The sequence below is a fragment of the Tauraco erythrolophus genome, chromosome 8 (genome assembly GCF_009769465.1).
Source record: "Tauraco erythrolophus isolate bTauEry1 chromosome 8, bTauEry1.pri, whole genome shotgun sequence".
Lineage (NCBI taxonomy): Eukaryota > Metazoa > Chordata > Aves > Musophagiformes > Musophagidae > Tauraco > Tauraco erythrolophus.
The window spans coordinates 34,988,371-35,011,999 of NC_141472.1; the positions used below are offsets into that span (position 1 = coordinate 34,988,371).

The following is a 23,629-nucleotide window of genomic DNA, read 5'->3' on the forward strand; positions in this document are numbered from 1 at the left end:
GTCAGTATATCTTTGTTCCCAGAGCCCTTTTCAGTTTTGAAAAGGCAGTTTCTTACATCAAAAATAGAGGATTCTTTCATGTTACTGTCAGCTCTGTAGCCCACCTAAAATTGCATTATTACCACTGACAGAAAGACAGGTGTTAACAGCTGGAGAGAAAACAAATGTAGAGCGCTGTGGCAAAATCTGAGGAGAAACAGATGTGCGAGCAACTCTCTCTTTGATATTTATTTTAATAGCGCTTCTCAAGTGTGTTTAATATCGATGCGGCTGCAGTCTCAGCTTTCACTGCCGTACGAGAGCCAGCACGGTGCGTTACTCACCTCCGCCACCACTTCTTGTCTTTTCCCCCCTTCTAACCGTCATCAACCAGCATCTGCAAATCTCTCAGGAAATGCCGGTTTATTCCTCCTCCCCTCCCCCAGTATAAAATGGGCAGAGTTTTTTAGCAGTGGGAGCTCAGTGTGATTAGTATGCTAATACGGGAGAGAGAAAAGGAAATGGAGATGAGAGATATGGTCCTTTAGCGAAGAAAAGCAGCGACAACTGAAAGGAGGATCTCCGCTAATCAATTAACCTACAACGGACCTAATGCTGTAAGAAGCTATTGTTCATAAAGGGACGAAATTCTCGGTGACAGATGGCACTTGGGCTCATGATATTATGGGATTACTGCTCAAGAGCTTGTTTACCTCCCATACAGGGGTAAGCAATAAAGCAATAAAATTGCTTATTTATTTTAAAGAGAGAAGTTGAAATGCTTATTTACCAAATCAATCAAGGTTTACTAAGGCAGAACAGCCACAATCCTCACGGCCCTAAAATGCTGGATACTTCACTGGTTTCAAATAGCAATTATCTATTGCAGTTTCTTGAACCTGCTCTGACTGCAGAGAGACATTTAATTTGCAAATTTTGATGAAAATTGTCATTTTTTTAATTGCCTATTTCACCAATTTGAATTTTAAAGCAAACGATTAACTAGAAGCTCATTTTTACTTGCCTTGGGCAAGCCCAGAAAATATTTGTCAAGACCCAAGTCTGTCTGCTTAGCATTTGAGTTGAGAAATGCACAACTGCCTTCAAGTCAACATTAGCTGTGACAGAAGCAAGACTATTATTTAACAGTAGCTGAAAATGTCAAAAACAAGTGGCGTCTGGCATTTTGACAAGACGATGTTGAAAAGAAACCACTTTTTTTGTTTTGTTTTGTTTTCCCACCACTTGGTTAACTGTAAAGCAAAACTGTACAATTATCACTCGGTTCCCAGTACGGCTTTGGCGGGTCCCTTTGAACTGGTGGGGATGAAGGAGAGCAGGTGGGTCTCCATCTTCTCCTCACAGCCACCTTCTAGCCCCAACCACAGGCCAGACCCTCCGTGCTCCAAACAAACCCACGTTCTGCTCCCAGGGACGGAGTTGGCATTATCTAACAACTCGTGCCAGGCCTCAGGTACAGCAACTCGATGAAGATACCCTGAAAACTAGGGACCTACGTAAATATTTAGAGGTGTATGTTTCAGATGTTAACTGACTGTCAGGATAAAACTCAGGCCTTTTTTTAAAAGTAGTTGTGTCTGGGCATTAACCAGCCTTTTTTACATTAGAATTCATAACAAAAGATCAGCAGATTTAATTAGAAATAGTATTGTGATGAAGAGAAGCTTGATATTGAAGGAGTGCAAGAAAACTAATATCTAAAATACCTTCTTCCCACGGGAAGATTAAGTTGGAAGTTACTATTTTAATCAATGGTAAGGCACGACAGCGCTTACGATAAACAATATTGCGAACCATCTCAGGGAAACAGGTGATAAGATACTGTTTTCAAGAATTTTGGATAGCAGAATAAATAGGCCATAATGATTTAAGAGATGCCAAAACGATGAACATATGTTCATCTTCATTGCACACACCAGATACTCAGCACCATTTATCTGAGCTCAAGTAGAACAATTTTCTAGCAGTTTTCGTATCCGTTAAGTCCTTTTAACATCAGTCAGCATTCGGTAAGGTATGGAATACCATAAAGATTTGTCTACACAAGTGTCAGTTGTCTGTTTATGTCCTTCCTCAGCGAAATCTCAGCAGGCGCCTCACACCAGTCATGCAGGAGGGACATCAGGCGATGTGTTGCCTGGTCCCTCTTCTAGGTCGCATCCCTAATCTTCTGCCATGTAGCAGCTACGCGATCAACCTCACCACATCTCTCTGGGTTTTATTAGTTACTGTGACCTTAGAAATCACAAACTATCAGAGTCTGACAGTTCGTCGAAGCGTTAAGTATTCCATGAAAAGCTGATTCAGACGATGCCAGAATGCATGTCCTGTCTCCATGGCTTTGAAACTTTCCTGATGAGATAGTCTGGAGGTTTCTGGCAGCAACTGGATCCTTTTCTTGTTACACAGCATCTCTGGTGTGTGCCTCGCTTTCATGACTAGTGGAAGGCAGGAGAAGTCAATACCACTGATGCAAGGAGACCGTCCCTCTGCACCGACCCGTGCATTGACGCTGTGATGGAAAGCAGGGGACTAGAGAACTGTTCCTGCTTTGACTAAGCTTGTTTTATTTCCTGGGAGTAGATTAAGAGGCCACAAAATTCAAGCCCAGGTTGCAGAAGCACACCAACATCCTCATTTATCAGTGAGCTGATCCAGAATGGTGAAATCCAGTGGTTTTCCAATTCCAAGCAGCACTCCAAATCCAGGGGTTTGGGGGTTCAAAAAAGCACCTTAAAATGACACACGTGGGTCTGAAAAACCAACTCTTCCTCTCGCTGTCAAGCATACTCCCATGGAGGTTAAGGTTTGAATGCAAATGCAACTTGTGATATCTCTGGCCCTCCGTACTTAAAGGTGGTTCTCCTTTATAAATTCACATTTAAAAAAAATCAAAGAGCCAGCATGCGTGGACTACATGAGTACCACTGGTATTTGTCTTCGTGCTGGGCATTTTGACCTGACATCTAAACTGAACTGCCTTTTGTATCTACCCAGCTTATCAAGTGATCCCTCGTCTCACTGTGCCAGAGCTCATCCCCTGGAGCAGTGCCACGACCAAAGTCTGCATAACAAATTTGAAAAAAACATTGCCAGAAATGGGTACATGCCTCACTTTCTACCAGCTTTATTATTTCTTAGCACCGTATTTCTACATTTATTACTTACATAATGCTACACGTCTATCATTTCTTCCACCACCCATCACCACAGTGGATACATCACTTCATCGATTCACGTCCTTGAAACATCAGTCTTCGGGATCTTTCAATTCATCTTCTTCAAGTCACTACTCTAGCTGCATTTTTGCTTGTTACTCTGATTTGAGGAAACTAGTTGGTAAAAGGAGTCTGAAACCACACAAAGAAGTATTATTTCTCTCTCCAGCTTAATCAGAACAGGCACAGGTCCAACACAAATCCTCAGCTGAATTTCCTACAAACGAAATACTGGACCAAAAAAAAAAATAAAGCAAGATCGTGGCAAGCATTCATGACAACAAAGCTCATCAGCGGCCAACGTTCTGCATTTGCATCATTATTAATCTGATCTGCCAGATCTGACTCTTGCAAGTCAGTCCTCCTGAAGAGCTGATATACCATATAAAAAGCGCACACTGTAAATCACAGAAAGCGATGACAGTTTTCATCAGCGGTGAAAGAGAAGAGGGAAAGGCAGATCCTGCAGTGCACTGCTCTTACTTGTTGCTCGATGTAGGAATTTTTTTGACCTGTAGCACATTAGAAAAGAAGTGAGGTCTAAACAATTTCATCCCTTTCAAACGCAGTAGGCCAAATTCCCAACCAGCATGAACTGCTGCACATCCACTGAAATCGATGGAGCTAGGCCAGTTCAGCTGAGAACTTGGCTTCACATGTCAGTTCATTCAGCAATGATTGCACTTGACACGCAGCACAGAACAAGCATTTGTTTTTAAAAAGAAAACAGTGGAGTCTTTCAGTGCTAACCCAGCCTATAAATAGTCCTGGTTCCAAGAACGGGATTAACTGTCCTTAGTTCAGGCTCCTACGTATTTGTGCAAAGGAAGAGTAAGGAGGAGGAAAAAAAGCATATTCTTCCCTCTTTGGCACAACGATGGCAGGTCTCACCACTCAAGACAAGAAACGACGACCTGTAGAGCAGGGCAACTTTGCTTTTCATTCCAACCTATAATTGACATAAGCACTTGATGTCCTTAAAAGTACTTTCACCCCCGCCTGAACACCATGTAGTCACATCCTTCACCGTTACCTCACCATTACCAACCAAATTGCCCAGGGCCAGAACACCAGCTTCTCACAAAGTTCAAAAGGACTGTGTCAATCTCAGCAAGAAGTTGCTAAAGCCACTTTCTTACGAATTCCCTGGTATCATGGCCAGGCTTACCCCAAGCATCCCTAGTCACTGAGGAAACAACTGGCACAGCTGGGTTAGAGGAAAACAGACGAGCCGAAACATGCTCTGCTGATCATAGCCAATAAAGCGATGTCTTTGGAGAACAGATGAAGATCAGAATGAGTCAATGAAAATGCACTGCATCTGTAATGCTTCCCTTTCCCTCTTGTTTTGAAATCCTTCATGAAATCAGAACGATCACTCATTGTCCTTTTCTTTCTTGCAACATTATGCAAAATGTTGGAGCTTCTCCTTGCATAACCTGCCTGGTAAACTAAATTGCAACCCTATTCCTTCCAGCTTTCTTTTTAGTTCACGCATTTTCCCTGAACAATGAAACACATCTTGCTTTGAGGTTTGATTACCAAAAATCAAATTATCTCACCTAACATAAGGCACACATTGAACTAATCAGAGTACAGAAAGCGGAGAATTATGTTGTGAATTCAGACAGCAACATATTTATAAATATAGATTTTTCTTTCAACAAATATTTTGCCACATTTGCTTAAAAGGCACAATTTCAGGATTTCTACCAACAAGTTTATAAAAAGCCAACTTTATGGCTATACCTGTGGACTTTGCCATTGCGAATACTCTGCAACGTGTGCACATACCCCTGCACAACCACAGTACAACAGGTCACTCCCTGCATAAAGGTTTTCAAGAGCAAAAGTCAAGGCAGTGCTGCTGCCAGTACAGAAAGGGAATCCCATGAACCTCGATGTGGGGACATTCCAGGTTGTGTATCTGACACCGACACACATGGCACACAGTGGACACCACTCAGCTCTCAACCGCCTTGGCCAGTAGAAACTTAGGAGCATCTCTTTCCCTTTATAGTCTCTCTTATTTGTATATGTTGTTTCCTGTCTAGGATAGTGCTGGGCAGGCTAAAATCCAATGTTCAAAAGCGCAACAAGAGCTGCTAAACTTCTGCACTTCAGAAATGAAAAGTAAGAAAGGAAAACCTTAAGAAAATGCCAAACTACGCTTCAACCCGGATTTCGGCACCAATCAGATCAAGAAACAACCCAGACAAAACCAGGACACTACCTCTTCCCCAGCGTGGCTTTTAAGCATTCAAAGCACAGACTCCCAGTATGCTGCCTGAAAAGCCCAGGCATAAAGTTTATCCTTTAATTTGAGGCTTTGTCATTTGACCAGAGGGAGGTAATCAGGACAAGGCTCTGGACCATGCTGCTCAAAACATGACAAGAGACACACCAAAAATCCAGGCTGGCTGCATGAAGCAATTAAAGTAGTGTTTACTATGCCATGACAGTTAACATGTTGGTCTGACCTTTCATTTACTGTTTAGTACTGAACATTAAGCTGCAAAATTACTCATGCTTTGCACTTAGTGCTGGCATCAAAACTAACAGCATTAGATAGCTATTCCCACGGTGAGGCACGCGTTCCCTCTGCCCAGCTGTGCATGTACTTTATAAGCATCGTTATTTGATATTTAACATCGCTTCCACAGGTTATGTTCACCTGTTACCATTAGGAATTATTGGTAACTTTGCTCCAAACTGTAAAAAGCATATGCAAAATGTCGAGAGTGACGCCTCTGGTAAAATTAAGACCCTTCCTTACATGCTAGGAGAGATAAAAAGGGAAGGCTGATGTATGCCCACAGGTCCCCATGGCAGCTCCCAGCCAGATGGCAGAAGTACAGAGGAGAAGTTTCTTTGTTCACTCTCCTTCTAGCTGCTTGCAGCAGCCATGTTATAAAGGAAGGCACAAGATGTGTTTCACGAGAGCCTGGCATCCCGGCAGATGGGATGTTCTCTCCAAAGTGGGCAACTTTTCCTTTGACACCCTCAGCCTGAGCTTGGGCAGGAAGGACCTGAAGTTTCCACTCCTCAGGGCAATGCCCTCACTGATGAAAGGGAGAGGTAAACTCTCCAGCAAAACAGCTTTGCCAGTGTGCTTTGGACTGAACTTGTGCTATGAGCAGGTAGAAATTGTGATTATTTCTACCCTTGGCTGTAATTTGCCTGGTCAGACAGCTGGCATGCCCAGGACTCTGCATTTTGACAGCAGAGTTAGGAATTTTGGGTCTCAGGTTACCTCATTCAACACAAACACAGGTCTTTTCCATTTGCCCCCTGCCCTCTTCCCAACTTTCCTTTGTGGTGCTGCCCTGGGCAGGACTTCTATGGGCACTGCGCCCCAAATACTGACAGAACTCTCTCCACACCCTTCCTTCACCTCTGCCTGGAAGCTTTTTCATTACACATTTCTAAACCTCTATTTGTTACATCTTTTCTGAGACAGAGCGATGAGCACTGCGAATGGACAGTCTGTGAATATCAGAATGACATTCAGTTCATATCTAGACCGGAACATTAATAAATATAAATACTATATTACAGTATTCCCTGCCATTTGTGTTATTTTCATATTCACAGGGGTTATTTACATCTAAATCTCTATTTTCTGCATTGCAACTCAGGTTATCTGGCTTATTTTCCCCCAGCTCAAATATTCCCATTGCAGATTCAATGAGAGCAAATTTTCAAAGGCTGCTCAGCATGCTAATCACGATAGAATCACCACCGATTTGATCTCACCTGCTTCTTTTTTAGTATTTCTAGACAGACATTTCGTGCAACCAATATGCCAGCTCAATAGCCAAAATTATTACGAGATCGCTGATAGAAGGCAACTCAGCGTATTTTAAAAATCAGTCTCATTTAAAGAAAGAAGAAATCTAAGAAACAAGGTTGTAATTGTATTTAATGCACATTTTGCTTTTAACAGCAATTTGCCAGTTTAAACAGCATAGACTTTACAATGCTTAATTAGTGAAGAGGTTATAGTGCTTATAAAGTTGTATCTAAATATACCTTCTTCATTCTCTATTGAATAACATTTTTAAGACAGTCTAATGTTATAATTACACACTACACAGTAGCAGCATGTTCACACCACTACAGTTAAGGCCATGTCAGCATTCTTATCATGAACCTTTTTCAGGGTTTGAACACATCAGCCATAAAATTACAATGCAGTTTGAAAAAATATGACATCCAAGATGTGAACCTTGTATTAACTTCAGTCAAATAAGAATAAAAATAATAAAACACACATAATAAAGAACTCCACCCAAGTTTATTTTGGATGATTGCTGCCTTTGCATAATGTGCTCAAAATTTCCAAAATGAAATTTAAAAGTAGTTAGTGGACAGCACAGCCTAATCAGGTTTAAACAAATCTGAGTGCAAAGTGGTGTAAAAGTGGGTGTCACAGCAGCACAGTAACCACTTCTCACAAACTGCACATTGTAACATACACAAAGCTTCTTCTGTGTAAAGATTTAGACTGGCAGGTAAAAGCAGTTCTACCACCAAGTGAAAAATAAAACCTACTCATCTCCAGTTGTATACGTTCACTGGTCACAATGAAAGTAAATTGTTTACCAAGTCAGCACACTGGCTACTGAGGTACCATGTTATTCCCTATGGTTAGGATAAGAAACATCTGAATTTTTTATCACTCATGCCCTGATAATTCAAGGGGCACTCATCATGCTGCCCACCAAGCTGAAGCCATTTGTTGAAGTAAAGAAGGCAAATGAGGCCAAATACTGTATGGAAAGGAAACCAGCAGCTTCTGCAGTGAAACGCCAGAGCCTGCCTAAGGAAACTCACCCATAGTTCACGTCCTAACAGTTTCTTGGGTTTATTAATAAAATGCTTCTTTTTGCCATACGGTTTGATTAAAAGAAAAACTCTAGTCAGGGATCTACTTAAACATGTTATACCTCTGCTTGAAGCAGAGCGCATCTTTCCCGAAACATTACCCAGTGAAAGTGTGCTTCAGGTACTGAATTGTCATGGAATCGTGATAAGCTCATGAAACTTTGTGGAGCTGCAGAACCAAGCTCTTTGTACATCATTTGCTTATTTATTATTTTTTTACACTTACCCATTCAAGAAATTTTCCTTTTGTGACCACCTCTTTTGTTACAACGCTTTTGGAAGCACTCCATTGCATACTTTTCAGACTTAGAGACAAGCATATAAGACTGAAAAAGCGTTGCCTATTTCAAGCTTCATGTACAATGCATACACACATTTATTAATAAAAACTTGTCTAAACATCTATTTGTTCTTTGGACCAACTCCTCCAGCCTTCCTAGGTGACTGCAACATGTCTTATAAACCTTTCATGGAAGATTTAAAAAATAGTACTTCAAGACAAAAAAGGAAAACGAATACATTAAAACATCATCAACACAGAGAAAAGGGAAAACAAACTGGAGACATCCTGTGCCAAATTCACTGCTGGCACAGGTTAGCAGTGTCCTCTTGAAGTCTGCCTTCTGCCTTCTTGCACAAAAAGCCAGTTCTTTTATTTCATGGTCTTAAAAGGGAGCTGCAAAACCAAAAGGAGATTCCACGTATGCCCCCAAATATGAGTCACACAGTAAAATCCTTCTTCTTAAGAAGGGAACTGAGTAGCACACAGCCTACTTGAGCTCTCTGTCCTATCAGACTTACTGTGCACAGCCATCAACCTGTAAAATAGGAGTAACAGTATTTCTCTACCTCAGAAAACCGTTATGAGAACAAACGCATTTACGGTTGCCTGGACCAGTCACAGCAATAAGGGCTACATCAGCAGCCGGAACACAGCCGTGCCTCCCTCTGCCAACCCCTGTGAACGGCAGACAAGAACTACCACGAGTAACATTGGTAACGGAGAGTTTTATGATACTATACGATAGCGGCTGATTTAGTTCAGCAAAATTAAGTTTTGCAATAAAAACTCCCTAAGATCTTTTTTTTTTTTTCCCCTAGAAAGGATCAACACAAGTCAGCTTAAGGGATTGTACAAGAATGACCCAAATTGTGTCCTGTTACTCAACACAACAAGTAGTTTCAGAATCTGTCCATATTTGGTGATGGTCCACATAGACTCATATACAACCAATGTATATTGGTTGTACCAGGGGAAAAAAACCAGCAAATTTCCAGCCTCGGTTTCCACTTCTGTGTTCTGTGATATTGGGCACAAACCACAGACAAATGAAATGATGCAGCAATAACCCATGTGATTCGTATTACACTTCCTCACCTGTGATGTGAGTAAGAAGAATGACACAGTGTATTAATCAGCAGAAATCAGTTCCTTATTGCATCAAGGCTCACCTGTAATCCATTAATTTCATAAAGATATTATGGGCTATCATCATGGAAAGAGAAGATCTTCATTCCCAAATTTGAATCCCTGGACTTTCATTGAGCTATTTAGAACAAAATTCCTCAAAACTTTCAAGACAAAGTGAAGCAGAAGTTTCAGCTACAGAAACAAAGTGCAAAGGTTCAGTTTGGCACTGCAACATTATGAACAGACAAGAATTTATGGTAAACTCAGATTAGATTTGGAAAACAGAATCCTATAATTAAACCAGTATTGTCAAATGTATTGCATACTGTTGTAACTTCACAGTAATCAAAATCAGACACCAAGGTTTCTATAGAAGCAGCAATCACAGATTGCAGTAAAGTATACCACTCAAGGGGAAAAAAAATTGCATTTTGGCAATTTCATAGTCAAGTGTTCCTTATGTTCCTCCAACAGTCATTTGTCAGATATTTTCCTGTTTAAAAGGTGTATATTGTTTCTCCTCAGTCCTCGTGAGACTTCTCTGCAATGACTTTGCATTCATACTGAAAAACAGAAGTTGACAAAATTAATAATATTAATTTACATAACTAATGGAAAAGACTGCTATGAGGGGAATTGTTCTACAAAACGGGTGATAAAATAGCTTAGCTTACACTTCACCCAGATAAGTTTGGTCTCCCTAAGTTCTCTGCACACACTGTTGGCTGCAATTTGTGTCTCCGTGAGCAGCAGAAAGAGCAGTTCAGATTTAGGGGACAGTCTGACTTCTCCCCAAACACTGGGGCTCTTATTTAGCTCCTGGTCCTGAAAGGACTGAAAGAACACAACTGAGAGCAAAGTCAGAAGCTGTGCTCTGAATCACAGTACTAACGGCCCACTAAATGGTCAAAAACTAATGATTACTGATCGCTACCTTACCCCACAGCCACAAGTCAAACAGCTGGTTGGTATATTTGAAGGAAGGAATGATCGGGGATCAGGTTAGGAAAGCTAAAGCCCTGATAGAATTACATCTGGCCAGGGAGATCAAGGGCAACAAGAAAAGTTTCTATAGGTATGTCAGTGATAAAAGGAGGACTAAGGAAAATGTGGGCCCTCTCCAGAAGGAAATGGGAGACCTGGCTACCGGGATATGGAGAAGGCTGAGGTACTCAATGGCTTCTTTGCCTCAGTCTTCACTGACAAGTGCTCTGGCCACACTGCCCAAGTCACAGAAGGCAAAGGCAGGGACTGGGAGAATGAAGAACCACCCACTGTAGGAGAAGATCAGGTTTGAGACCACCTAAGGAACCTGAAGGCGCACAAGTCCATGGGACCTGATGAGGTGCATCCATGGGTCCTGAGGGAACTGGCAGATGAAGTTGCTAAGCCACTACCCATCATATTTGAGAAGTCGTGGCAGTCTGGTCAAGTTCCGACCAACTGGAAAAAGGGAAACATAGTCCCCATTTTTAAAAAGGAAAAAAAGGAAGACTCGGGGAACTATAGGCTAGTCAGTCTCACCTCTGTGCCCAGCAAGATCAAGGAGCAGATCCTCCTGGAAACTAGGCTAAGGCACATGGAAAATAAGGAGGTGGTTGGTGACAGCCAACATGGCTTCACTAAGGGCAAATCGCACCTCACAAATTTGGTGGCCTTTTACGATGGGGTTACAATGTTGATAGATAAGGGAAGAGCAACTGACATCATCTACTTGGACTTGTGCAAAGCATTTGGCACTGTCCTGCATGTCATCCTTGTCTCTAAATTGGAGAGACATAGATTTGACAGACGGACCACGCAGTGGATAAGGAGCTGGCTGGATGGTTGCGCTCAGAGAGTTGTAGTCAACAGCTCGATGTCCAAGCGGAGACCAATGACAAGTGGTGTTCCTCAGGGATCGGTATGGGGGCTGATGCTGTTTTACATCTTTGCCGTTGACATGGACAGTGGGATCGAGTGCACTCTCAGCAAGTTTGCAGATGACACCAAGTTGTTTGGTGTTGTGGACACGCTGGAGGGAAGGAATGCCATCCAGAAGGACCTTGACAGGCTGGAGAGGTGGGCCTGTGTGAACCTCAAAGTTCAACAAGGGCAAGTGAAAGGTCTTGCACATGGGTCAAGAAAATCCCAAGCACAAGTACAGGCTGGGTGGAGGACGGATTGAGAGCAGCCCTGAGGAGGACTTGGCATTGGGGGTTGGTTGGTGAGAAGCTCAACATGAGACGGCAATGTGCGCTTGCAGCCCAGAAAGCCAACCGTATCCTGGGCTGCATCCAAAGAAGCATGGCCAGCAGGTCAAGGGAGGGAACTCTGCCCCTCTACTCTGCTCTCATGAGACCCCACCTGCAGTACTGCCTTCAGCTCTGGGGCCCCACAACATAAGAAGGACGTAGACCTATTGGAGTGGCTCCAGAGGAGGGCCACGAAGATGATCTGAGGGCTGAAGCATCTTTCCTATGAAGAAAGGCTGAGAGAGTTGGGGCTGTTCAGCCTGGAGAAGAGAAGGCTCCAGGGAGACCTCAGAGCAGCCTTCTAAAGGGGACCTGCAAGAAAGCTGGAGAGGGACTTTTTGCAAGGATATGTAGTGATAGGACAAGAGGCAATGGCTTTAAACTGAAAGGGTATATTTAGATTAGATTTAAGGAAGAAATTCTTCCCTCTGAGGGTGGTGAAGCACTGGAACAGGTTGCCTACAGACAACCTTACAGACATCGTGGATGCCCCATCCCTGGAAGTGTTCAAGGACAGGTTGGATAAGGCTTTGAGCAACCTCATCGAGGGGAAGGTGTCCCTGCCCATAGCAGGGAGGTTGGAACTAGATGATCATTAACATCCCTGCCAACCCAAACCATTCTATGATTCTACAACATGTAGAGTAAACCTTTTACTAGAAGGCAACTGATGCCGCCCCCTCCTCAAACTTACCATTGCCAGCTGTCTGCCAATATTGCCCATAGTTATTCCACCAGCAAAAAATATACATGGCAACCAGGAACGAACATAAAGGAAATCTGGAGATGTGTATCTGGAAAAGAACACAAGTTTTTGAGTTCAACCTTGTGTAATACATAGAGTTCTCCAAACACATAAGACAAATCCAGAAATTTAAATATGAGGATGTTTCAACTAAAAGACATGTATTATGGAAGTTTAATTACTTGCAGCAAATAACAAAGACAGCTTCTTATTGGTTATAATCCAGTTTGTTCAACTAAAAAGAGCAAGTTATATGGTTGGCAATGTAGTAATTTTATTGAAATAAGCAACTTCCAACTAAAAGTCTCACTTACAACCACATAAAAGCTTTCATGAATTTACATTACACTCAAAATTAAGTGCTGGTGGCTTTGTAAATCATGCAAAATTCTACTCTTTCACTTATATTACATGATATATAATATTATATATTACGTTGTAGCTTCAGGAGACTATCATTTAACCTTAAAGGAGTAAACACTTACTGATAAACTCCATTGTAGACCAGAAGTTGTGACACCAATGTGGCCAGGAAAGCGATTCCTACTCCAAGACCAAAGCCACTTCGTGATCTATCAAACGTCCACCACAGTCCAATTGACAGGGCTGCTAATGTGAGAGACAACTGGATGTTGTTGGCAAAATCCACTTTCTGTGTTGATTGTTAAGGATAACTTGGAAATATCATATACAAGTATAAAGCTGTTTTCTTCATTCTGTTTATCATATTTGCGCTCATCAGAAAAAAATACCGTTAAAAGTACTAGTAGCATCAGCTGTCACACAGCTACTGGGTACAAGGAAATAAGCCTTCTAAGTGTTGTCAATACATCAGGAAACTAAAGACTAATGACACTTCTTCACCTTTCTAGGGTCTTAGCACTGTACAAGAGCAAAGAGACTATAAGCCTACCAGATAATGCAGCCGTTTTATACAGACATACAACGCACATATTACTGTTCAGAGTAAGGACATCTCATCCTTACCTTGTTCTTTATTACGCTGAGCATGAAATTTTAAATCTAGCATTAGACTCCTCTAAATGACAAGGAATTGCTGAAAAAAGGGTATTTGCCACTTACTTAATTGCAATTTTGTTGAATTTACATGCTAGTTTACATTCAGCTAAATATTAAAAATGTTAATGTTTTCTATAAAACAAAATGTAAATAATATTACTGTGAAAGTATTCACGTAAATCAACACTGAAAATCAGTTTTGTCAACTCTGTAATAAAAGTATGAAGTTACTCCAGATATCTTTGTAGTGTTTCATATTCTTCAAAATGTTTTGGAAATACTAACTCATCCTTACTACTCCCATCCAAAACCGATTATTAAAAAGGAGGCTGTCAAGTTTCATAAGTCCGAAAGCAAATTTATGGGATGACAACATAAAAACACCGCTCTGTTTTTTCACAAAGACCTGGAGAGACACCTGGAGGAAATAAGAAAGTTCAGCTAACTGAAATAAATAATTACAGGATAAAAATCAATAGCATCAGAAAAAACGTCAAACGACCAAAAAACACACCAAATATGATAATGTGCAGAACTGGTAATAAGCTGAAAAGAAAGTACTCTGGAGAGCTGTCAAGGAGGAAATACAGACAGTACATTAATGATGTCCTGGAATATGTGTAACAGCTGTTAGAAACTGCAAGAAGGTTTGCTGTAAATAATGTGAACCATGCAGAGAGAACCTGTCAATTCTCTTGTATCTCTTAAAAGCAGTGAAGCTGCATGTGCTTACACAACAGGTACAGCCCAGGCCAGCGAGAACCACAGGACCAGGTTAATGTCTCTTTGGCAAGGAGAGCAAGCTTCGTGAGGGACAGTGGGGATGATTCCAAACCTTGGCAGCTCCAGCTCATCCAGCCATACTGGATAGTATGGCTGGTGGGAACAAAACCAAACAACACCACCCATCCGAGGGCCAAGCCACCTCAGTAAGAATTCAGGCAGCTCTCACATCTTTAACTTAACTTGCCCTCTCTTCCTGGAAATGAGGAGACTCAGCAGCATGCAATCCAAACTTTGTAGCATGGTTTTTGCAAACCATTTGGAGCTGACACTGAAGGAGATGAGAGTTCCAGAGATGATCAACTTTCTTTCTAATTAGTTTACAGGAACCCAGTTTTCGTGGGTAGATCCTGGTTTTACCTGACAGAGGCACTAGGCATGACTACACAAAACCGCTAAGACTCACGGTGTTGCCAGTGAGGTGTGTCAGCCCACATGGAAAGCACCCTGTCACCCAGCATGTCCCCAGCTGCTTCAGAGGGAAGGGACGCCAGTTTTGAGCACACTTGTGCAAGCATGTATCCGAACAGGTATACAATTAGCAGGAGTATAATACACTGCAACACGCTGACTGACTTCTAATTGCTCTTACTGAACGACCACAGGAATGGTAACTACTCTCTCAGCATCACAGCATCATTTGCAGAACGGGGTAACAACGCTTATTAGCTTTGTGTAGTCCTGGGTGTTACCCGGTCCTGAGTTTTCCCCATTCTTTGCAAAGTGCACATGCTTCACTGATGACCTCAAGACTGGGCTTCGACCTCCTACTACAGTGTTAAAAGGACATCAACCCTTGGAATGTCTTAAAGCACTTTTCTCTAATACCTACCACATAAATATTTCTCCACACTGAACTATTCAAAGAAAATAAAAGACTAAGTAAGACAAAGCCCAGTATTGAGGCATTTCTAATGAAAAGATTCTCAGAACAAAAAGACTTGAGACTTATCACCTCCAATATTCTCACGACAGTTTAACACATATTCTGTACTTCCTTTCCAAAACCACTGCACGTTCTACCTTTAACAACAATTCACCGTGACTGACTATGTGAGCTTTGTTTTAGTGGAAACCCATTTGTTATCACCAATTTCATTAGAATATAGGATACGGCGCTGGCATGATTTATTCCCACAAAGACAGCTACACATCGCATTACACTGGACCATTCTCTCTTGAATTTATGTGGCTCTCCCAGATGTCTGTCCATGCATGGGTACAATAACCCAATCACAGCTGTGGAGACAGGAAAGAAAAAAGGCCCAGAAGTTAAAGCACTGGCAATATTTAACTAAAACAAAGACTATCTAGACTTTGACAATTATTGTGACTACCAAAACAGATCTTTTAACGATAAATAGTACAAAACATACAATGTAAAAGATGAGGAATTTCAAACAATTTAATTGTTTAAAAAAGCCCTGTAAAACTCCAGCAGCATCTTCAACCACTGCAGCAGTGATCCGACAGAAGTAGCAAAACAGAGACGATTTGAACTAGGGGCAGAGGATGAAAGAGCTCTGCACCCTACCAAAATCTGCCGTCTCGCATCGTAGTTCAAAAAGAGCAGTAATAGCTTGCAGGCTGGCACTTCTGAAAATCCCACATATCAAACATACATGCTTAAATAACTGCAAACTAAACACACCACAGTATAGGAAGGGTGTGATTTATAACATCAATATTTTGTGTCTTCTTTTGTTGTTGTTACAAGCAGGTTTTGTTTGGATAATGTTTTTCTCTTCTTCAATGTTACTATAAAGGCTCACACAGAAGAGGGAAGGCCAAGAGCCTACAGTAGCTTTTGAATACAGAAAAGAAACAGGACTTTCAACCCCAGGGAACTGCTACACTCTTTGAACACTTCTTTCTAAATTTGTTCTGTACTGTGACTGCAGCTGAAAAGACTGTTACCAACACAGCTGAGGAATAACACTGGTGCTTAATGTTAAACTGGTGCTGTAGGAGGGGGGCAGAGCCTGAGTCATCACTACGAACTCCAGTGCCCTCAGTCTGGCATGCTGTTGGAGGTATGTTATGGCAAATACTCTTTATTCTGCTGGAGAGGAAACTGATCTCCAGGACTCAGGAAAACAAATCACCAGTAAAGCTGGAGAGGAAAATAACCTCCCTGAGCAATTTTCTTGCCAAAGGCATTGGGCCAAACTGATGACTAATAACAGTGACGGATGAAAGGACTTCTCTGAAAGCAGCCTTGATCACCACTGATAATAAATATGCAAAGTACCTTTATTCTGTTCATAATAATAAACCACACTGCAGAGAAATGTTCGTGTCAATTCCAGGAAGGCTGTGCAAGCACAAATAGTAAGAAAATGGGCGAATTATCAGCATTTACCACAGAGGTTCCTTGTATGTACACTAGCAGAGAGGATAAGGAAAGAAAATGGAGAAGAAAAGAATGATAATGAAAAAGAAAGAACTCTAACACCTCAGCAGGGGTCACTCCTGCTGGGAAAAGCCAACTAACACAGTTAAATTTGTAAATCAGGTGGCTTAAAATCAAGCAATGCAAATACCTAGCAGGTGACTGACTACACTTTACAAGCCATATCGAGTCTTTCCATCAAAACCACCACCCCATCAGAACCGGAAAGGCACAAAAAATTCTTCTGAGATGATGGCAAGGCCTGGCCTTCACGGCTTCCCCATACGAAGCCGCAGACTGTCCTCAGACGACCCGTGAGAGCATAAAGTGCAGCCTGGTGCAAAGAGTTGACAGTGCAGACGTTACAGTGAACATTGCAGACCTTACGCGTTGCTGCTGCGAGTTGGGATTCTGTCATTTCAACCCCCATTACACCACACATAAAAGATCAAACCCTTACCAGACATGTTTGTTAAGACAATCAGTTTAAAGTATAAAAGAAAAATACAAATGCAAGATACAATATGATAACTAATCCACAATCTCAGCAGGACAGCAGAAAGAGGACTATGACAACCAGAAGATAAAGCGGGTATGTAACTGCCACCATAACACACCAAATGCATTTCCACAGCAGAGCAAAACTGTCGGGTTCAGAGACATATTTGGAGGGTTTCCTTTCCAATCAAGCTGCTCTGTGACATCTGGGGTACAGTATTTCAACAAAGTATCAAAAAGAAAGCAATTAGAAGACTAGGAAAAAAAATAGACTTAAATATTATCATTAGCAAAACACTGATGCCAACTCAAAAGCTATTTATATTGACTCATATTAATACCCAGAAACGCGAGTTTCTCAGTCTTATTAAAACGCACCTCTGGGGAGACACTGCCTTGATGGTAAAAGTTTGTTAAAGCAAAATCCTCCAGTACTGGCTGCTAAGAATACTCCCTTAATAAAGCACAAAACTGACCCATCGGGATCAGTGACCTTCAGAGCCAAGTAGAAAGCCGAATTCCATCAAGCTTGTAACACGGAATATGCCTTGATACTTGAAGATGAAAGAAGAGGAAAAGGGGATAATTCTTACCACCTACAGTAGACATCTGACTTAAACTAGCTAAACATGCAAAAGCTTTAACTCCCTACTTGGTCACAGGAGAAATGGAACACATGCACATCATCCGACTTGATACATGAGTTTAACCAAGGTGCTGCTCTGCAACACACCTCCACAACAGCAAACTGCGTCCCTGGCGTCAACTCCCTGAGACATAGTCAGGTCTCCCAGCTTTACAGAGCTAAAGTGATACCTCCAACTGGAATGGGGAACAAATGGGAAGCTGGACCACAAAAGTAAGCGTAACTCAGGGCGGTTTGCTGCGCTCAAAACAAGGTACTGAGTGCTGCACCATCTGGCACTTCCAGGGTATTTTCAAGGGCTGCCTGTAGAGCACACCCCTGCAATACAGCCTCAAGGTTACAAGCGGAACCACCTTCTAAAGTCTGTTAAACTCGTACTCGAACCCAGGAGAAAACCAAAGATTATGCTCTGCTAACAATATTACAACATAACAAGCTAGGAGAACAACAATTTCCGGACACATACACGCATATTTGTTTATACATGGGGAGATCAGAAGGATAGTAATAGCGGGAAAGGGCAGTGATGCTGGAAGAGAATCTTTTTTCTTCCACACATTTCATATAGCTTTTTGCACTATACAACTACCTACCCACCCTTTCATCTCCATGCCAGGCATACGTACATGGCTGAACTTACCTGACGCTGTTCCACAGCAAGGTGGTACCCACCAAGCTGAGGAGAAGATGCTTGTGATCACATCAGGGGGGAAGAGAGTAACGTTTCTCTGGATCTGAAGCAAGTTTAATACTAATGCAAGAAATACGCCAATAAAAAACAGCACTATACCACGAATTACCAAATTCATGCCACGGCTGGTTACAGATGAAATGTACGGGCCACACTTTTTTGGTAAGGTTGGCATTGCATCATTTTCCGCCATGACTTCTTAAATTCTCAGAGACATCCAACAGGCTGACTGAGGAGGATTCACTTGGCAATCAGTATTTTGACCCTCCTCAATTAGGAGATACCCAAATCCTGAAAAATAATAAAAAAAGGGTGAAAAATGCAGATATAAGAAACATTAAATATATTTCTCTTAAATAACTTGGAGATTGGGTTAAAACATATGGCTATTACATTTTTCAAATTTTTTCCAAGGAGGCAGTTAGTCATTTGAGAGCAGAACTAACAACAGCTGCAAAAATTCCTTACAAAGAAAACAGGTTTTAAAAATAGCTTTATCTACTAGGAGACAGAGGAGGAGGAAACATCTCGGATGGGACAGGTAGGAGTATGAAACTACAGAGAAGAGGTGAAGAAATGAAATCGGTATCAGATGGAAGAAAGGCTCGCTTTGTAGTAACAATAAACTCTTTTTCTCCTCTCCTTTAACTAACAACTGGAGATTATGTAATTCAGAAGCAAGTAAACACAGCCCTTAGTTTCAAGTCAGCCACAGAGGTTCACACATCTCTCTTCTTGAAGAGATGCCAGAAAACACTTCTCAACTACAAAGTGAAATCAGAGAAATATTTTTCAGGATGGAGTCAAAATTTCAGCAATTTCACAGAGCATCCATTTTTGTAACCCCAGATAAAAGCAAACACCCCAGCAAACTAGACAAGTAATCTTAATACAGAGAAACGCTGACTGAAGTAACACACTTTTGGTGAAAATCACCACACATTCATATGTTATTACAAACCGTAATGGTAACCAGGCACAAAACAACCTGAGAGTGAAAGGAAAAAGAGTTCCCCTGGCCCATGCTCTAGGTAGTGTCCTACATGAGTGACTCTGCCGACACCACAGGAATGGCAGAGCTCCCATCCCAATCACTCTTTAAAAAAAAAAAAAAAATCTGTCCATCAAGAGTCTTGTTATACATAGATTCAGAGCCACATTTGTGTATAACAACGATTTTGACCGACAGCTTAGCCACCTGGAACTTCAGAAAAGCAGCCCTGACATTGTTTTTAAATTTGAAACTGCCAACTGGTGGCGGCTTTTGATAACTCTTACTTATGGCCACGCGGGCACAAGGGGAGCAAAACCAGTGCATCCGTCCCCTTTCCTCCCTGGCTTCGGCAGATCCAAAGGAAGCCCTCTGAAGACACAGCCACAGTGCAGAGGACGCAGCGCTCACTTTTGCTGACTGAAGGCCAAAAGGGAAGTCAAATACATCCAGGCTAGTTAAGACACTACAGGTAACAGCACAGAAGATGCGATGCTACATTCCAGTATCCTCCATCACTCAGAAAAAGTTCCAAGAGGGAAAATAAAAGAAAAAAAAGAAGTTCTGATCACACATAACTTCCTGCTGGCAGTTCAGAGAGGCAACAGAGTCCTCCTGAGAATACAGGATCTCTTCTACATGGCCAATTCTCCGCAAGATTTGTAATCATGAATGCATCTTGGAGGGGGAAAGAGGGCAACCATGGTGTCTGGCTTCTTGTGTGAGTCAGCTTCCTGACTCACACTGAACACCACGTCTGCATTAAGGCTGGTGCTGGCACAACCACTGCAACACACCCTCTCAGGCAAAAAGGAGGTGCTCCAATTTTTTCTCCCCTCCTTTGGATGGCATGGCAGTGGAGCTTGGATAATACATTTAGCCTCCAGGAGAGAAAGCACTGAGTCACAAATACATAATTATTTCAGCTGAGAGTCTCCCCGTCCCTAGGGGCTTTGCCCACCAAGTGATCACAGGAATTCCCAGAATTTACAGGAAAGTCATTTTGATACATGGCATCAGAGCTTGTAGGTCCCAATTACAAACTCTGCAGGAATACCATAACAGTTTAGAAAACCCCATTAGGTATGTTCCTTCTTAGCTTTAGCTTTCCAAGGAAAACAAGCTAAATTCCTGACTCTCCACTTACTTCACCATCCCAATAGCTCTTGGCACTTCCCAAAGTCTGCACATCGTTTTTTTTTGTAATGTGTGACCAAAGCTGATGCATACGATCCCAGGTTTGGCTCTCACAGACTTGTATGCAAAAGTTCACACTTTTGTGTCTCTCTTTAAGTGAGCTCTTCTGCTGCACACTGAGGATCACAATTTCTTCTTTCACTGTCATGAAGTGGTTGCTCACATCCTGTGATCCATCACTACATTCAGGTCTCTCTCCTTTCCTATTACTGAACTCCTTGTTCCTTGGTACCAGCCCAAAACCTTGCACACCAAATTTCAGCCCACAGGTATTACTTACTCTGACACTCAACATCATTCCATTTTTCCTGTAGGATATCTCAGTCCTCTTTGGCCCTGCAAACAGTTCCCGGCTTAGGGTCATCAAACATCATTACTGCATCCTGTTTTGTGCACCAAGGTCATCAACTAAAATACTGAGCAAGATCTATTAATAACTCCCCCGCAGTCATTATTTCCCTATTTTATACTCTCTCTTGATATCTCCCTCTTAACAAGACTCTACTTCTTGTAATTCTTCAAATACAATAATCTCCAACTTAATTAAGAATCAACTGTTCCACATGGTAATACCAACGTAAACACCAATGGGATGTTACTTTTTTCCCTAGAAATGCTTATGATCAAATAAAAGTCCAATTTTATTCTGACATAAACCAGTTTCAGAATACAAAACCTGCATTAACCTGGTTTCTATTTATTTAATACATCATTCATCAAATATATGATAGTTAATTGTGAAGGCTTATCAAAACATAGCAGGACTTTGCTATATGTAAAAAAATCATTTACTGCTTTTATACAACCACTGCAGCTGTAAGTCATTCAAGGCACCAGCAGCAGGTTTTCACTATGAAGTAAACAGCCTGACCACAGCAAGGGCACCCGTCAGTGAACATTCATAACAAGTAACGCAAGGTCTCAGATTAGGATGATGCAGTAGCTTCCATCCCGGTTTCTCACTCTATCATTACTGTTTCATCCCAGTTTCCGAATTTTCTCTGCTCATTGGCTCCAAGACCTTCTGGCATATCACAAACAGAGCAACGGGGAACGGAACAAGGTGACCACCACTCCTGTAAAGATTCTTCAGCCTGGGTTCACAATGCTCAGGCACAGCAAAGGTATTTACTATCATCACTTTCCATGACAATGGAAATTAAGATCTCTAAAGAAGACATCACCTACTTCTTCAGGACTGGAAGGCTAGTGTGCCTGCACACAGTGGAGACAATGCCTCTCTCCTTTTAAGCCTTGTGTTTTACTGAGGACTTTCACTCAGATGGGAATAGTTCACATATTGAACCAACACTACTTCTGAGCCTTCGTCTCTTGGGAACGCGTATCCAAAACTGTAACACCACACACACTGGAAGCTACAGGCTTGGCACTGCCACAAAGTCCCAGCTGCACTCTCCCTCCTCAGTGGCACTCGGCTTAAACTCGAGCTTTTTAACGTACGGTCCCAGAGCATTACAGACGACTTGCAAGGCAACCATGCGATGGATGTCTGGCATTGCGCAAAAAGTTAACAAGTAAATTATCACCCTAGACACTTTCAAAACACTTAGTCACTTAACTGTCTTCTAATTAGAAGATCCATCCTCCGAGCGCTCCCCAGTGCTCTTCATGCTCATGAAGAGCCTTCTGCTGTGTGCGATTCACAACTTCTGACACGACACAGACACATTAGGAACAACGCAGCGTAGCGAGGGCCAAGAAAGAGAAGGTTTATTTAAGCAACATCGTGCAGGAGATGGCAAAAACGGTGAAGTGACAAGAAACCATCTGTCTCCTGCGAGGCAAGGCCAAAAGCAAACCAACCCCACTCCTCCAGGCACCAGGTGAGGCGGCCTCTCCCGGCCGGGCTGCTCCGGATCGCCCCGGTCAGAGGGGTCCCATCCGCCCGGGCAGCCAGCCCGTCCGCACCTCCAGCCCAGCCGGGCCCGGTAAGCAACACCCGCCCGGGGCAATCCCCGCGGAGGGGCCGCGGGCCCGGCCGCGCAGGGTGCAAGCCCGCAGGCAGCCGGCCCGGCCCGCCCGCCCGGGGCTAAGCCTCGCCAAGGCAGGAGGTTTAACCGCTGCCGGGGGTGAACGGCTCCCGCCGTCCTCTCCCCCGCTGCGCCCGGGCACGGCGGGCAGCCGCCGCGGCGCCCCCCGGCACAGGCAGCCGGGCCGCCCGCCGCTTGCGCCATGTCCCCGTCAGCCCGGCCGCGGCGCGGCCCGGCGCCACCCCCGCCCCGAGGACAGGGCTCCGGCGGCGACGCGGCCGGGGGCTCGGCCGCCCGCGGGCAGGACGGGGCCGGGGGCCGCCGCCACTGCCTGCCCGGCCGGGCTCGTTCCCCGCACAGCCCCCCTGCGCCGGCCCGCCCGCCCCCTCCCCGCGGGAGCCGCCGCAGCCCCGGCACTCACTCGGCCTCCGCCATCTTCTCCCTCCCCGCGCCAGTCCCCGCCCCGCGCAGCCTCCGCAGCGCCCCGCCGGGCCCCGCCGAGCAGCTGACGAGGGCGGCCGCTGGGCGCGGAGCGGGGTCCGGCCCGGCGCGGGGGGCCGGCTGCGGCCCGGGAGGGAGGCCGTGCCGCCGGGAGGCTGCCGCCGAGCCGAGCCGCGCCGCGGCCGTGCCGGTGGGCGCTCAACGCGCCGGGCAAAAGCGACGGCCGTGCGCAGCGAACGAGTGGACTAACTGACGGAAACTTCAGTAGGAGTCTGTTTCATCCGTGCTACGCTGCTCTTCCTTTGGAAGAGGGATTGTTACCAAAATAACAGAGACATACGCCGTTAGGCTGTTTGTAGCGCGCTTGTGCTTCCCGCTGAGCCGGCTTTAGCGATGGAGGGTTGTGTAATATCCCTGCTGGGCTCTTCAGTCGCAAAAGCGGAGGAGGTTAAATGCATGTCCCCAGCTCTCCTGAGCACCTGGT

The 23,629-nt window shown here is 43.5% G+C and overlaps 1 protein-coding gene across 3 annotated transcripts; it reads right to left on the reverse strand.

Annotated features, from left to right (window-relative positions):
* Positions 1-3,509: 3,509 nt before the first annotated feature.
* INSIG2 (insulin induced gene 2) lies at positions 3,510-23,165 on the reverse strand. Of its 3 annotated transcripts, none has more exons than XM_086615396.1 (6): positions 23,126-23,165; positions 18,475-18,816; positions 15,413-15,537; positions 12,981-13,147; positions 12,445-12,544; positions 3,510-3,730 (listed from the first exon to the last, which is right to left on the reverse strand). In XM_086615396.1, the coding sequence occupies exons 2-6, from the start codon at positions 18,716-18,718 to the stop codon at positions 3,698-3,700; spliced, it is 669 nt and encodes a 222-aa protein (XP_086471522.1). In that variant the 5' UTR covers positions 18,719-18,816; positions 23,126-23,165; the 3' UTR covers positions 3,510-3,697. The 3 variants fall into 3 exon arrangements, with proteins under 3 accessions (XP_086471522.1, XP_086471521.1, XP_086471523.1); XM_086615395.1 differs by lacking the exon at positions 3,510-3,730 and adding an exon at positions 8,315-10,079; XM_086615397.1 differs by lacking the exons at positions 3,510-3,730; positions 23,126-23,165 and adding an exon at positions 8,315-10,079 and having other exon boundaries at positions 18,635-18,666.
* Between the last annotated feature and the right edge of the window lie 464 nt (positions 23,166-23,629).

Coding starts and splice junctions, on each gene's coding strand:
- INSIG2 (XM_086615395.1), bottom strand. CDS start 18,718: ATGGCGGAAAATGATGCAATGCCAACCTTACCAAAAAAGTGTGGCCCG. Junction 15,538..18,474: donor TTGCTGTGGAACAGCGTCAG/GTAAGTTCAGCC, acceptor CTGTCTCCACAG/CTGTGATTGGGTTATTGTAC. Junction 13,148..15,412: donor GAATAAATCATGCCAGCGCC/GTATCCTATATT, acceptor CAATCAACACAG/AAAGTGGATTTTGCCAACAA.